The sequence below is a fragment of the Pocillopora verrucosa genome, chromosome 4 (genome assembly GCF_036669915.1).
Source record: "Pocillopora verrucosa isolate sample1 chromosome 4, ASM3666991v2, whole genome shotgun sequence".
NCBI classification, from domain to species: domain Eukaryota; kingdom Metazoa; phylum Cnidaria; class Anthozoa; order Scleractinia; family Pocilloporidae; genus Pocillopora; species Pocillopora verrucosa.
The window spans coordinates 19323680-19339964 of NC_089315.1; the positions used below are offsets into that span (position 1 = coordinate 19323680).

Consider the following 16285-nt stretch of genomic DNA (forward strand, 5'->3'; position numbering starts at 1 on the left):
TTCTATAAACAAATGTACCATTTAATAATCAACAGTCTTTACAACACCAGAAGGTCATTGGCTTCAGAAATGGAAATATTTGAAGCTGTAAAATAATTATTCAGTCCTCTGACATCTTAAAGCAACATGGCATCTGTGCAAATCTCAGCTCTCCTGCAATGAAATAAGAAAAAGGTTGGAACAATAATCATGATGAAATCTAACCTGTGATTTTCTACATCATGGATAAACTAGCCAACTTACCGCTCATTTAGGAATTTCATGATCATATTTATCCTTAATAAAAGGAATCTTTTGGGTGACAACTTTCCAGTCTGTTACGTACAAGAAAACAACTCCCAGTCCTGTTCCCCATGCACCAGCTGTTAGTACCCTGTAAAATTGCACACAAAAAGTATGGGAAAATGTCATGCTTTGTGAGGAACAGATACAGCTGGATGAAATTAATATGACCAACCTTTGGCTAAAAGAATTTGATGTTTATAAAATGGAAACCAGGTTAATAAGGATGTAATTTATTAGAGCACATTATTCATAGAGGCAGTCACTGAAGGGAGTTGAAGAGTTAAGAAATTTTGAGAGCACTGCTTAATTATAATAAGGGTTTTCATTAACAATTGCAATAGCTGGAAAAGTGTTTAAAAACAAAAACTTAATAACGTCCAGTTTTAATTCTTGAGTCATGTGACATTTTCTTGGTTTATATGAAATGCAACTTAAATGTAACCTAAGAATTGCAAAGAGACCGAAAAACTTTGCTCAATATGGATACCTGAATAATATATATCACCTCGAGAGTCATTAGGCCTAGTGTTGTGGTAAACCCGGACTCAGTGCGCTTTTAACACAAAGCTATAACTAGGAATGTGACTTTTCAGAAGTAAAACCAGTTCTAGTCAATTCATACAGTTGATACCCAGACGAAGGTAACTCCTGGTTACAAATCTCGACCGGTTTAAAGACACCCATTCACGAAAAACCAGAGGTTCTTTTCAGAGGGGTTTCAATGTAAAATGGGGCAATGGCACGTCTTAAAATATATGTAGAAATGTAATTGCTTACCAGTTTTTTCCAAGGGTGGCGTAGAATCTCGATAAAGATTGGTAACGTTTCATTAACTCCCTCATATTTAGCAAGAGTAGTACGATCCGACCGTCGGTTCACCGATATCACGCAGCTGACTTTGAGCATGAGTTTAGTTATCAACTGCTGGACATAATACTGACGGCTCAAATCAAAATGGTAGACTTAGGAAGGATGAAAAGAGATGTAAAGCCGCCATGTTTTCATGTAAACTGACAAAATACAAAACTTTTACGGAGTAGTTACACCAATGGATCGTAAAGTAGCTTTAACAAGCAAGAACTCTAATGTAGACAGGCAAGGTTGCGAGAAAAAGATTAAAAGTGGTCCCAACGTGAATGTAGTGGAAAGTAAGACAGCGCGCAAAAATCACTTGAAGATCACAACATTTATCATGGAGGCTGGTAAGTGAGATCGTGATGTGAACACAGGAATGAAATAGAAGTCTTTAACGGTATCATTTATTTCCACTTATTGCTTGGTATGAATAGTTGGTCTACCTCTTGTGCTGGGGGAGGGGGGGGAGGGGCTCTTGGCTAGTGAATGTTGAAACATCTGCTCATGTTACAAACTTTCTTGCACTATTAATCCAGAGCAATAATATGTATGAATTGAATTGGTAGCAGCATTGGAAAAAATTGATGCCCATCATTTATTAGCAGCAAGCGTTATTGAGAAAACTCAAAGAGACAAATATCTTTAAAAAACCACACAGCACACATTAAGACATATTTATAGTATAGCTTGCAATTACTTCTTTCTCTTGATCAAACTCATACTGCTTAGTTTGAGCTAAAGCAGAAGGCATCATCCCTTTTTCCTCTTGCTTATGATCACTGTATGCAATCCGTGCACTGGACTAAGATATTTTAAAGAGTTCAAGCATTTCAACCTTCACATACTTAGAACAACTCTGTGACAGTTTCTGAAATTGTGAAATAGATTTTTAAAGATGGTTTGAAACTCTGTGAAATATATATGCATGCAATGCTAAATAAAAGAAGACACTTTAGTTGTGGTTGTCTCTTATTAGAAGGAGAACAACTGGCAGGAGCTAAAAAATCAAGCTGAACAATCCAGCTGGTGATAATTGATAAGATATGTCTCCCCCTGCCCAGGAATGTATCAATCTTGAATAAGCAATAAGATGTCACTAAAATAGTAGAAATAGGTTTTTCTTTAAGATTATTTGTGTTTAGATTTTTCAACATTTCTTAATTCAGGCCAAAGATTAAAGCTCCCGCCAGGCACTTGTGCTTCTGCTTGTGTTCTATATCATCGTCTGTACAAGCAGTATTTTCAGAGTGAATATGATCCAAATGTAAGTTGTCATTTTGCTTCATATTAAATGACATAATTGTAGCAATAGGATAAATTTCCTTGCATGGTAAGATGCTCCCTAAATGTCACAAATAATTTGTTTGCCCTTGGGTGAGCATATTATAAGCATATTGTAAGCTAAAGGTTCCAGGGGGTATATGGACTCCAGCAATTGAAAATTTCAAAGAGGGTACAGTCTCAGATCCTTATCAGCTAACAGGTGTAGGATTTAATCTGCATATATGATTATGTAATACCTCATGTGGACTGATTGTGGAAATGGTAGGAAGCCCACTCAAAAGCTGAATACCTGGGGTGTGAATATTTCAAGCTGAAGAAAAAATTAAAAAATACCCTTGTCAGTCTAAAGTTAGCTTAGATGAATGCTCTTCCGATTGCATTTTCCAATATTTCCCCCCTCCCCTTCCCCCCCCCCCTCCCAAATTCTTTACTGAATTAGAATTGTAGTATATGGAAGAGTTAGACAGAGAGAGAGGTCTTGGAGTATTATTAAACTAGTATTTTCCCATGATTTTCTATTGTTCATGTATAATAATTTTTTATTTTACATCATTAGCTTGTTGCCATTGCTGCTTTGTATTTAGCATCCAAAACTGAGGAATCTCCTTGCAAGTTACGAGATGTGATAAATGTATCTTACAGGTGAAGATAATTGTTAACTATTTCTTTTAATTGTTTCACCTTTCTTAATCCCAGTGTGGTTCCAGAGTTAAGCTGATAACTTCTGTCCAATTTTTTGTTTTGAACCAAGTGCAAAGCATGCTATGAACTTTGCATGATGCTTATGATGTAAAATTTTGGAAACTGAGTTTCTAAACCAACTCATGATTTGCTCAAAGTAAACTAATGTAATGGAGGAAGGGATGAAGTTATTTTAACCATTTTGCTTCCAGGATTAACTATAAAAAAGCAGAAAAAAGATGACAAGAAATAACAATATCAATTCATTGTAGGGGCTCAGATAATGAGATATGTACTGCAGACAGTGCAGAGAATTTAGACTTAAATTTTGGCAGTGAAAGGGTGGAATCTACAGTTGATAGAAACAGACTGATTTACAGTTGATAGAAACAGCTGACACTTGATAACCTTTGAATCTCCCACTGAATGAAAGTGTTTTTCTTCCCTTCTGGCCACTTTGTTAAAATGCAACCCTCAATAACTCAAAACCTTCCTATCCACGTACTGTATTTTTTATCTAAAGATGAAGTCACTTTGGTTCATTTGTTTCATTCTTTTCAAAACTAATCTCACCATGAATAAAATTAATTATAACCCAACAGATTATTACACAGAGATAAACCACCATTGGAGGTAGGGTCTCTGTATTGGGAACTTCACGACAGTGTGGCTAATTGTGAGCTGATGATTTTACGAGCTCTTCAGTTTCAAGTCAGTTTTGACAGTCCACACAAGGTAAAACTGAGTAAAATGTTGTCTTAATTTGAATCCATATGAGGGTTTCTTCTAAGAAATGGTCAAAGAGGGCCCAATTAGCCTTCCACTTTAACCCTATACACCCTAACATCAGTAAGGATATTCTCCATACCAGTCTATACATTTCCTAGGGCACTGATAAGGAGAATTTTTTTTGACAATCAAGAGTTTCTTTATTTAGTAATCATTTCATTTATTCTCATGATCTTAGTGTGTGATTCAGTGGAGACATTGTAAGGAGAAATTAGATGCTAGTCATTCTTTGTGGTTATAGGGTTAAAGTTTGGTGGCCCTCTTGTTAAGAACGAGACCCCAAGAAGGGCTGGGTTATCCTAAAAGGTATTTAAACATATTTGTAAAGTCTAATCAGATAGAAATCAAAGAAGAGAAAGCCAATTTAGAGTGTTAGAGGCTTTAAGTTTGTGCTAGTGAATTGTATATAGCAGCTATCATATCCATGTTGTTGTCACTTGTGTTTCCAAATACTGAAGACATAGAACATAAAACATACTTATCCTTTGGCACAATTTTTTTTGCCCTATTTGGTAGTCAGACATGAGATTTATACATCAGTACCCTAATGTGATGACAAGATGAAAGGCCCTATAAAATCAGAGCTTATTTTTGCCAATTGCTGTTACCTTAAACATCATGCTTTATTTCACTAATATTGATTACTGAAAGAGTTGGTAGTCTCTCCTTTTTTTTATTTTTTTTCAACTTGTTTATCTGGCCCCTTAGTTATTTTAAGGACAGTCATGGATTACTAAGGTTTTTTTTGGTCATAGTATCTTCTCCATTACCTGAACTCACTTGAAGACTGGCTAGACAAGGAATGTACTATCACCAGTTCTTTAAGTCAACTTAGCTGGAGTATTTTGCAAGATAGTTTCCACACTACATTATGTTTGGAATACAGTCCAGCTGTTATTGCAATAGCGATGATCTACTTTTCTCTAACATGCCTTGGGATTGATGTTCCATCACAGGGTGCAAGACATTCATGGTGGAAGGTTGGTGTTCTTAAGTGATTTTAAATTGAGTATCAAAAGTAATGTGGTCCTTACTGGTTTTGTTTGACTTCGCTTTGTGATTGGTCTAGAAAAATCGCCCACAATTTTGCACAAACACGCACAATCACGCACATTCAGATGCAAACAGTCCAAAACTAATCACGACTTGGTCACTTCCGATTTCCCTGCTTGACTCGGTTTGCCTCATTGTACTTTGAGTTCCCATTGGCTCTTTGTTATTTGTACCTTTTCTCTGATTGGCTGTCATAATTACTGAAGTATTTGGTACACAACACTTCAATTAAATGTGCTGTACCTTCATACTGAATCAGTTTCAAACATGTAAAACAGTGGGCGTCTTCCATTTGTGATGGGAACTCAATTAATACGGCCCTTTTTGCTGTAGTTTTTTTTCCATTTAAAATGGGGGAAACAAATTCAGAAATAATATCTTTTTTACGGCAATTCTTAGAAAGGAGAGTCCCGTTATTTTTGATAAAAGATTTCTTTCGGTTTTTTTCGTCCAAATGAAAGCGCTGAGTAATTAGCTCCACAGAGAGATAATGCTCCAGCAACAATTTTTTTTGCTATCAATTAAGTATCATGAATCCATGAGACCACTGCGTGGTTTGATGGAGTTGTGCCCTCTTGAACGTCAATACCATTGACTGATGGTTCAAAATAATGCATCTCCACTTTCATCTGGTAGACGAAAGTGGAGATGTACCATAGTAGAGTCAATATAATGGGGTCTTTTCCTTCCAAGATCTGAGGGAGGGTGTCATTAAAACCAGGTCTCAAAGGTCAATCTCTTATACTTAGACCCACTAGGCTAAAGCGAAGGCCTTCGAACTATAGCGAAGAACCTCCGAACCAGTACGAAAACTCTCCAGACCAAAACGAAGGCGGTGTGAACTAAAACGGAGACAACTCAGACAAAAATAAAGGCTATCTGAACTAAAACGAAGGTTCGCCAGACTGGAACGAAGACCCGGTGTTGCGCTGAAACGCGTTTACTTCAAGTGTGGAGTTAAACTGTTTATGGAATAGCGAATTGATCTTGTCAGTATGACAGGCAATCCACCAAAACTGTTTTTATTTCTCTTGTTAATGCTTTTGAAACAGAATGAGCCTACCTGGAGTAATTTTGAAATACTCATTCTGTTTGATTGGCAGGCCTTGTGTCCAAGAAGCACAGAAGACGAAATACAAGCTATAATACTCCATATGATTGACTTCTATTCATTGGAAAACGTAGTTAGCGATTGAAAATTTGAACGTACTAATTCTTTAGACCGTTTACTCATGCCCAATTACCCCAGTTCCACGGAAGGAAAAAGAAACTTGGTAAAGAACTCCGTCTGCGCTGTCAAAGTGTGAGACCATAATGTAGATAATATTGTTTTTCGCTATAAGATGTATAAACACCAGTTTTGAAATAAATATATTTATTATCTGAAACCTGTGTGCTTTATCTGATTGGGGCTTTTATGGGAAGGCGAAGACGCCGTGGCGACGAACTTGTTACCAGTAAGATGTGTCAAAGGGCTAATGGACGAACGAAGATGGGAGGAATAATCCAGATGTGTTTTTGCCCTCTGACTCGCTACAGTCTATATTGTAAAAGGAAAGCTAACGATTCCACTTAAATTAAATTTTGTCAGACAGTTCACTTTTAGGTGCCATTTATACTGGCTAGAATACGCCTTACTCTCGAGGAATGCTGTTGAATATCTTCTTCGTGGTTGGCCGTGACTCCGTTGATGATCTGTTGAACAGAAGACGGGAAGATGATGTCACCATTGACATTATTTCCTCTCTGTTTGATATGAAACAGATCACGGATGGAACTTACGGTCACACTACAAGAAATTTTCGTTATTTGCTGGCGTGTTTGCCTTTGTATTGGTCCAGATATTGAAACCGCATGTGCTGTTTCAATACTTCATATCTGGGGCCCTGTTCACTCTTCGTGAATTGCGCCTCGGACGAAGTTATCGTTTTTGGTTTAATTTTTTAGACCCAGCGAATAACAAAACGAATTTTAACGTTTCTAATCTTACGAATGTAATTTTGTGAGCGCGTCAAATTCATATCTCGCTTTTGAAACGTATAGACTCTGTATAACGCTCACAGTATTTTTAATTATTGTAGTGCTATTGGTAAACCGTCCCAAAAATGAAGGCAACATTTGACCTACATATTTCTACAAGGCCATTCGATTTGTAATTAATTTTTGCCTCCCGAAAGAGGGGGGGCAAAAGGAATGATTCTAGAACTGTGCGTGTAAAGCTTCTTTTCATGTGAAAAAGCTAAGAGCTATTGGAGCTTTTGATAGCTACACAAATATGACCTTTATTGGAATCGATAACTGACCAACCATGACCTGCTTAGCACATACCTCTGCTAACACCTTGACACTCCCCTAGTACCCAGCCTCTTTGCGGTTTGTTTTCAGTTTCCGGGCCTCAGGTATCGAAGGATGGCGGCAATTGTGAGACGCTCTCCAAATTTTCTTTTTGGAGCACGCAGTACATTGCGAGCTCTCGTTTCTTCTGCTTCGTTCGAGACTCACAGGCAGCAAAAGAACTGTAAGCGATGCATAATTTTTTGTTTCTTTTCTTTCTAGTAGGCGCGGAGGACTCGAAGCACATGGAATTTCGAATGTTGATTTTGATCTCGTGAATGTTGTTTGTTTTAGTTTGCCATCATGGACACACAAAAATCAAAGTGGATGGGCCTGTTGTTGAGATGGACGGCGATGAGATGACTCGTGTGATATGGACAATGATTAAAGAGAGGGTAACAAAACCGATCTTTCTAATCTAGAAATTAATTGGCCAGCACAAATTTTGTTTGGCAACGATTTGTGAACAAAGGAATTGTTATTTATACTCGGATACCTAAGGAAGTAAGCCTCTTATTAACAAAGATACATGGTGCCTTTGCAAGTCCCTATGCAACAAGAACGTAAGATTTAGTCCGGCTTAGAAGTGTTTCTTTGAATAATATTGTTTGAGCTCGAGAAAACTACACGCAACTTTCGAGGAAGGGATAATTATTCAAGTTACTATTTTCTCGTTTTGGCGTGAAATTTTGCACCCGGCTCTTAAGTACATGTATTATTTTACACGGGAAGGAAGTCAGTCGCACGTATTAACCTTGACATTCAGGTAAGTTTAGTCGATCTGGTTTGAAGCTATACAATGTGTGGTCTCATTTCAAAGCCTTCTTCCTGTGTTCATGGAAACCGTTAACTGTAGCTACCTAATAATTTTGATTAAGACTGTTTGTGTGCTAAGTACCCAAACCAATGTTTGTATTATTTTGAATACTGTGAAAGAAGGATAAGAAGCACAAATAATCTGCTGGTGTGTTTGCAGAGTTGGAACCAGTGTTATTAAGATATTGTGTGCGGTAGTCAATGAGAATTTGTGCAAATTTGCGGTACAATAATGAAAGGGAAGTGTAATTGCGAATTAAGAATTGCGAGGAAAAACGAATTTGTAACACTTAACGCCATCTATGTACCTCTATTTCATTCCTTGGGTTGGAGTATTGTGAATTTCGCTCATCATCTGAGGTGTTGCGTCTGTGGTGGATATTACAGTCACTGTTAGCAGTAAAATTATCGTTTTTTTTTTTTTAAACTGATACGTAAAGGGGATTTCTCCGTAATTCTACGGGTAGTCAGTGAAATAAGGTTTTCACTGATAATCAATGTTTCCCAGCGATTCTCTGGAACAGTTTAAGGCAGCGGTAAGTAATGGATTAAAGTAACACTGAAGATATGAAGTGATAGGCGATAGTGAATGAAGTGAGGCAACATTCAATGCATTTTTATGATAGTAGAAAGCACTAGGCTTTAATGACCTCAATAAGAACATGATTGTTGTGGCTACTTTTATCACATAGCTGTGGTAAAGAAGGAGCAAACTCTGGAATGTAGAATTTAATGCTGACTTAAAAAAACTGAAAAAAACTTGTCACGAAAATTGATAATGAAAGACACAGAGTTGTTAGCCATCAGTTTTCATTATAGAGCAGTCATCAATTAAGGCCAAAGGTTAAAGTAAGGGTAATTTAAAAGCTTTGATATTTTTTTCCTGCTAGCTCATTAAACCATATCTGGATCTGGATATAAAATACTATGATCTTGGTTTGCCACATCGAGACGATACAGATGACAAAGTAACAGTTGAAGCTGCTGAAGCCATCAAGCATTACAGTGTAGGAATTAAATGTGCAACCATCACTCCAGATGAGGAGAGGGTTAAAGGTACATGTAACTGTATGTAAATGATATTAGTAAGGATGGCAAAGAATTTCATCTATCAGCGTTCTTATATCAGCTATCTCCATTTTATTTAATATATACCAAACTCCACCTCCACAGACCATGATTTTACAGTGTATAGCAGATACAGTTGAACAAGATCTTTGTGGACATTTTTTAAGCCTACTTTAAGTGACTAGGTTAATTAGGAAAAGAACAATCTCTGACCCCTTAAAAATTAAAGAGAAAGAGTGAATTTATGCGAGTCATCACTCTTTTTCTAGTGTTCAAGATCTTCTAATTTTATTTTTGTGAAGATGTTTTTGCTGTTTTTGATGTGACTCTAACTCGATAAAATGTAAACTTCTTAGAAACGTAACGAGAGTTTTGCTTTCATTTGTTTAATTTTCCTTTAAATTGCAAGTACAATATTCTCATTTTTCCCTATGTACACATGTATTGGGTTAAGAGTGCTCTATAACCCACTGAGACAGTGTCCCTTTGAATCCTTTAACCCTTAAGAGTGACTAGCATCTATTTTCTCCTCACAATATCACCATGGAATCACACATTGATGTTATTAGAATAAAGGAAATGATCACCAACTAAAGAAACTCTTGATTATTAGACAAATTCTCCTTGTCAGCACCTTGCTAAATGTATAGAGAACAGTATGGAGAATATGAATACTGATGTTAGGGTGTAAAGGGTTAAAACAATTTTTGCTTATGATATCCTTCAATGTGCAATTTTGTTCAAATCATAACATGCAAAAATATTGTTTGTGGGTGAGTATTGATTATTTTAACAAAATGTCCTTCAAACCGCCTTTATACACATTTTCTAGAGTACAACCTGAAAAAAATGTGGCGAAGTCCTAATGGCACCATTCGAAACATCCTTGGTGGTACTGTATTCCGTGAACCAATCATTTGCCAGAAAGTTCCCAGACTGGTCCCTGGATGGGAAAAGCCAATTGTGATTGGAAGGCATGCTCATGGCGACCAGGTAACCATATCAGACTAGGTTATATAAAAAAGTAGCTCCTTCCATAAAAGTATTGAGCAGTGAAAGAATGGGAAAAAAGTTTGAGCCTAATCAAATACTAAACCAGAGATAACTACACTGACTTGTGAGAGTAATATTAAGGACTTATTTGCACCCCTTGCAGCATTCCAAAATGAATCAGTAGCAGCCTAGCAATGTACTACATACAGTGATGCATAAAAACAATCTCCTCACTCAACAAAAACTTTCACTTTTCAGAAGCAGTCAAAATGTTTTAATATACAACTGAAACAATTGATAATAATTCCTTATCATGAAAGGAATGATCAAACATTTATTTATTCAGAACCATGATAAACAACAAACACATCTTTTTTTATATATGTGAGACAAGTGGGTACAGAAATTAGATCACAGGGTTGACAGTTGCAAGTCACTGCAGACAAAAATGACACATGATTGACAACAGTTTCAACTGATTCCCATCTGCTTACCATTTCATTAACTGGATGGATACTGGAACATTTTCTGCAGAGTTACTGTTTCTGAAAGCACCCTTGTAAGTAAGTGATGAACCAGTTGTTAATAAATAACATTTTTCTGAGGGGCAGTTTAAATTAGAGATCAAATTAATGCATAGATATGTGTCCTAAAAATGCATGTACCGCTAGTATCCTAAGAAATTAGGTGTTGAGCTCTTAAACCTTAGTCTCGAGAAGAAAGTATTCTAATTATTTTGCTGTGTGACTTGACTGAAACTCTCTTTTTGCTTCCAGTATCGTGCAAGAGATTTTGTCGTGAATGGACCAGGAGTGTTTGAAATCTCCTACAGACCTGCTGATGGCAGTGAAAAGCTGACCACTGAGGTGTTTGAGTTTACAGGGACTGGAGGTGTCACCATGGGCATGTATAACACTGATGAGGTATTCATTTGTTGAGTTATTTCTTGCTTTCTTTTTATATTGACTACTTCAACTGGACTGGTCAGTTTTGTATCAATTGTTCTAAAATTATTGTGCATACAAAGAGGAAAGAGAAGAGTCTTAATATAGTTTAGGGAGGAGGCTTCCTTTTCAGAACTCCTCCAAGGCATAGCTGTTGTGTTGTTTTCTCTCATTGTCTTAGCCAGTTTAAGAAATCTTCTTCTGTAAGGAAATATGGAAAAAGTGCTATCAAGGATGCCTCAATGCAAGTTATTTTCATTTCTTTCTTCCTCAAGCAGGCCCAACCTTGAAAAAAAGCACTCTTTGATATGACATTTGTGCAGATATGAAATGTAAAAATTTCATTCTCTGTGCTTTATTTTGTGTTGGTGATTTTCAGTCCATCAGGGATTTTGCTCACAGTTGCTTCCAATATGCATTGAGTAAAGAATGGCCCCTGTATATGAGCACCAAGAATACAATTCTCAAGAAGTATGATGGCAGATTTAAGGATATCTTTGAAGAGATTTACGAAAGGTATAATGGTATTTGGTGTTTATTCTTGGTTCCTTACTCCCTTCAGTCAAGCAATGGGCAGTAGTATTATAAATTTATTTTCTCTGTAAAATTATTTATAGTAGCTGGTTTTAGATGTCTTAAAGGTAGTTTTTTCTTTCATGCTTACCTTGAAGGTAAAACTACATGACTCTTGTGTAAATTTGTAAATTTGTAAATTTATTTCACAGACTGAATTATTTAATCCTTTAACTCCATGAGTGAAAAAAGTAAAGTAAAGCCTTTATACAGGCCCAAGTTGCCCATGGTTGGGGCTTAGCTCCAGTGTCCTTAGCATGAAGCGGCTTGGAATATTGCTACTTCCCCCTGGATGGGATGCTAGTCCATCACAGTGTTACCCCTAGTATATTTGCTGGTACCCATTTGTACACCTGGGTGAAGAGAAGCACTGTGAGAGTGAAGGGTCTTACCTAAGAACACAACACATAGACCCTGGCTCAAACCCAGACCACTCGATCTGGAGTTGAGCGCACTAACCACAACTCCATGAGTGACCAAGATAGAATTTCTTCTTACAGTATCAAGCAGAGAATAAAGAAATGTTTTGTTTTGGTTTTTTTTTTTGAAAAATAAACTAAGGGATTATTAGTTGATCCAAACTCACATCATAAGGAACCTCTGGTGAATGTCATGCTTAGCATTAAATCTGGATGAACCATTTTCATGACCTAACCCGTAAACTTCCACAAGTGATTTACTTGTTTAACTTCTCCAGGTTATAATATTACATAATTATATTATCCAGCAAACAGGTAATGAGGATACTAAAACCTATCAGGTGGGAGTATTTACCTTGATCTTACATCAAATACTCCTTACCAATGTACAAGGAAATGTGTAGCAGCTAGAGGGGAGAATTAACAATTAGATATTGGGACTTAAAGGGTTAAAGATACATGTTAAGTGAGGATCATTCAAATGCATAGTGATTGTTTTTACATTTCAGGAGTTACAAAGATCAATTTAAGGAAGCTGGAATTTGGTATGAGCACAGACTTATTGATGACATGGTAAGTGAAAGTCAGTGTTTGTTGTAAGTATGGACTGGATGTTATAACATTACCTGCTTCTTCCAATGGAGCTAGCCATTGCTAAAGACCATTTTACTCATTTTCTTCAATGAGTATGAAGCAGGTCAGTTGTATCTGCCCAATTGCCTGCCATTATTCATTGTATAACTTGGTTGTAATTTAGGTTGTATTGAAGCAGGTAAATTACCAGCTGTTTAACCCTGGCACACATATTATCCATGGTGATCTCTATACATTTGCTGAGGTGTTTATAAGGAAAATTTTTTTACAATCAAGAGTTGCTTTATTTGGTGATCATTTCCTCTTTTTTCTAACCTCAGTGTTTGATTCATTGGTGATACTGTACAGAGAAATTAGATGTTAGTCACTCTTAGGTATCAGCAAACTTTCAAGTTTGGCAGGTTGCACCACTACTATAATAATAGTAACTTCCCTAGACAAGAAGATGATTATTAGATATTCCTACATGAATCAGTATGACATCTATGGTGTCCAGTAATTTTGCATTAAGTTACACAAAGAAGCCTTTAATTACTGATATGCCAAAATGCCATGTGTTCTTGTGTGAATCGTGTTATGGTTGTATCAAGCTTTGTCATGACAAGTGAGGTTTCTTTTTCTTTAGGTGGCCTATGCCCTGAAATCTCCTGGTGGATTTGTTTGGGCAGCAAAGAATTATGATGGGGATGTCCAATCTGATACACTGGCACAAGGTATGTGCCATAATTCACATTTGTGGTGGTTACACAAAGTGTAGTAATTGGCTTCACTAATGAGTCAGTTCCAAATTAAATTCTGAAGAAAATTACTGTCTGATTGAATTTTAACTGAATGTCATCCAGTCGAAATGAAACTTCAGACTCTTACTGGTCTAATCTAAGGTAGTCTCAGTCACTTTACAAAATACTTGAGAGTTTAGTCCATGAAAAGACAAAGTACAGCTGTGTTAATAAGGTGCCACTTGTGTGGCATACAGGACTATCAGTTGGGGTGCCATTTATTTTGAGTAAGTTCTCAAGGGCTAAAACTGGCTGGATATCATATTTTTGAGTATTTAAGGCTCAAAAAAAGTGAGTCAAACTTGTTATGCAGGATAGTGATGACTACACAGCAAACTTTTCCCCATAATTCCAAAATTTACCCTGGCCTATGAATCTCCAAAGAGTCTGAACAAGAACAAGGTGGAGAGAAATTACAAGAAGCACTTTTGGCTTATTCCTTAATTTTTTACATGATGGCTCCATATACAATGTACAATGTATAATGTAAATGCACATATACATGATAGGGTATGAGGAGAGATTTGTTGAAGCTTGTGTTACTCTAGCCAGTGAGCTCATTGATTAGCTAGAGGGTGTTAATGATTCTGATTTCTTGCAGGCTTTGGTTCCCTTGGTCTTATGACAAGTGTATTAGTATGTGGTGATGGCAAAACAATAGAGGCTGAGGCAGCCCATGGTACTGTGACAAGACATTACAGGGAGTACCAGAAGGTACAGCTGACATGATTATTATGAAATCCTGGATTTTTACTCAATCAAGGTGTTTTCTCAATGAGGCTGATCATTCTGGCAAAGTCATCTACATGTTCTTTTCCTTCCCTCCATTGCACCCTCCCTCCATATTTCTCTCCCAGCTCCCATAGCAACCTTTCCTTGTCCCTCCACTTTCCCCTTCATCCACTCTGTCCCTCACCCTTCCACCCTCCTGTGCTTTCTTTGTGAGTGTTCATCCCTCACTTTGGTTTCTTAGTGATTTCTGAACAGATATCTTGCCAGGGATTCAATGTGGTTGGGCTGCCAAATTGACTTTTTTGCTAAGTTGTTTCTAATCTCCTTTTACTCTTTTTTTGGTATCTACCCATCAGGGAACCTTCAGGGATTTTAAGGAGGTCGATTCTTTGTATTCTAATGGTCATGAATGAAGTGCTTGAAAAACTCCTGACAAGTTGTAGTATTTGATATTTGTTTTGATGTTTATGTTGTAGGGAAATGAGACAAGTACCAATCCCATTGCCAGTATTTTTGCATGGACTCAAGGTTTACGTCACAGAGCAAGACTAGACAAGAATGCTGAGCTCAAAAAGTATGTTTTCAAAGTTGCTTAGTGACTGAAGCCTCAACATATTGAACCCCCTTCCAACATGTACCTGCTATGCAAACAGATCTAGAGTATTCCAATATAGGTAACACTTGAGCACCTTTTTTCAGTATCCCCAAAAAATCGAGAGAACACAATTTTTCCCCCCCAAAGACAGAACATAATGGCTGTGGCCAGTGCTTGAAACTGGAAACTAAGACCCTAAGTGGAAGACTAACAGATTAGATTAGGAACTGCCTTTCTCTCCCACATAGATTCAGCCATTACTGCAAAATGTCTTGAAAAGGTCTAATGTACAAAATAGTCTCTTTTAATAACAAAGTTACTGAACTAGTTCTCTAGTGCAATATTTAGCTTGTGCTTAGTTGAATTTTTTTTTGTAACATATCACCATAAGTAGCTATACCCCAAAAATTATGGAAACATGAACAAGCAAACACAAACACATCTACAAACCCTAATAGGAGCAGCAGTATTTTATGACCCCAGTTGATTACCAAATGATTTAATTTTTTTCCACCAGGTTCTGCAAGGCACTTGAGAAGGCATGTGTTGATGCTGTTGACAACGGTCATATGACTAAAGATCTTGCTGCTTGTATCTATGGACTTAGCAAGTAAGTTGAACTTGGCCGAGATAGATTGGAATGTTTCATGTTGCTTTATTTTTTATCTATTTCAGCAGAGAATTTAAAATTTTGTTGTTGCTTTGTATAGTGTAAAGCGGGACCAGTACTGCTCAACTGAACAGTACTTTGATGCTGTTGAGAAGCAACTTCACGACCTTTATCAACCTCCTGCATGATGATGAGTCAGCCATCAAAGTTCCTGCTACAGATAATCCTTTAGACTGATAATACAGTGGCAGATTTAGCCCTGTAATTGTGTTCATTATAATTTAGGACAGAACTATTTCCAAGCTATTGCTTACTATACAATTTTCTTTGAGATGAGTGTGACTATCACTAATGTATTTTTTGTTAAAAACTGGCACTAATCAGTTCAATTTTACTAATGTATTTTGCACACGGGCACTTGCCTGAGCTTTCATATTATGATTATTCTGTGGTCAGGCCAGTCAAGTCCTATCCTTTCAGTATCAGTGGCAAATTCTTGCATATGTGATATGCTGTGTGGTGAATGTGAGTGCCAATAACGTATCTTTTACTTGTGATCTGAAACAAGCTGCCAAAAATTTTAGTAAGCTTACTCTGTAGTTAGGACTCAAAATTTCTGTAGTGTGAATAATGTGTGGTTTATTGTATGTACTTGCAAAATAGAAAATAAAGTTGCTAAGATTTTAAAAGTGAGCGAGTCTTTTCAGACGGATGAAAATGTGTTCTTGTTATGATAGTTTTGGAGGAAGGTAAGTTGTTCATCGGCTCAGGTAAGTCGCCACTTTGTAAAATCTACAAAGAAACCTTTGATTAAATGACCATTCATAGTACCCTTGGTTTCATCCAGTGGCTAGTCACGGTTCCAACATTCTCTTTGCTTG

The 16285-nt window shown here is 36.9% G+C and overlaps 2 protein-coding genes and 1 long non-coding RNA gene across 4 annotated transcripts; 2 read left to right on the forward strand and 1 right to left on the reverse strand.

Annotated features, from left to right (window-relative positions):
* Positions 1–1194, reverse strand: LOC131780009 (uncharacterized). The gene is made up of 3 exons (XR_009339830.2): positions 1063–1194; positions 244–373; positions 1–153 (listed from the first exon to the last, which is right to left on the reverse strand). It is a non-coding gene; the product is annotated as an uncharacterized lncRNA (long non-coding RNA).
* Positions 1195–1234: 40 nt separating this feature from the next.
* On the forward strand, positions 1235–6341 carry LOC131779997 (cyclin-Q). 2 transcript variants are annotated; one of them, XR_009339829.2, is made up of 6 exons: positions 1235–1487; positions 2307–2404; positions 2981–3066; positions 3708–3840; positions 4136–4200; positions 4650–4757. XR_009339829.2 is itself a non-coding variant. In XM_059096614.2 (6 exons), the coding sequence occupies exons 1-6, from the start codon at positions 1334–1336 to the stop codon at positions 6141–6143; spliced, it is 789 nt and encodes a 262-aa protein (XP_058952597.2). In that variant the 5' UTR covers positions 1235–1333; the 3' UTR covers positions 6144–6341. The 2 variants fall into 2 exon arrangements, 1 of the variants encoding a protein (XP_058952597.2); XM_059096614.2 differs by lacking the exon at positions 4136–4200 and adding an exon at positions 6051–6341 and having other exon boundaries at positions 4650–4874.
* Positions 6342–7307: 966 nt separating this feature from the next.
* LOC131779996 (uncharacterized) lies at positions 7308–16097 on the forward strand. Its single transcript, XM_059096613.2, has 12 exons — positions 7308–7465; positions 7576–7676; positions 8988–9153; positions 9998–10158; positions 10935–11081; positions 11482–11618; positions 12604–12667; positions 13314–13401; positions 14069–14181; positions 14676–14773; positions 15312–15404; positions 15505–16097. Exons 1-12 carry the CDS (start codon positions 7357–7359, stop codon positions 15590–15592), a joined length of 1365 nt encoding a protein of 454 aa, XP_058952596.1. The 5' UTR covers positions 7308–7356; the 3' UTR covers positions 15593–16097.
* Positions 16098–16285: the final 188 nt, after the last annotated feature.

Coding starts and splice junctions, on each gene's coding strand:
- LOC131779997 (XM_059096614.2), top strand. CDS start 1,334: ATGGATCGTAAAGTAGCTTTAACAAGCAAGAACTCTAATGTAGACAGG. Junction 1,488..2,306: donor AACATTTATCATGGAGGCTG/GTAAGTGAGATC, acceptor TTCTTAATTCAG/GCCAAAGATTAAAGCTCCCG. Junction 2,405..2,980: donor AGAGTGAATATGATCCAAAT/GTAAGTTGTCAT, acceptor TTACATCATTAG/CTTGTTGCCATTGCTGCTTT.
- LOC131779996 (XM_059096613.2), top strand. CDS start 7,357: ATGGCGGCAATTGTGAGACGCTCTCCAAATTTTCTTTTTGGAGCACGC. Junction 9,154..9,997: donor AGATGAGGAGAGGGTTAAAG/GTACATGTAACT, acceptor CACATTTTCTAG/AGTACAACCTGAAAAAAATG. Junction 13,402..14,068: donor ATCTGATACACTGGCACAAG/GTATGTGCCATA, acceptor GATTTCTTGCAG/GCTTTGGTTCCCTTGGTCTT.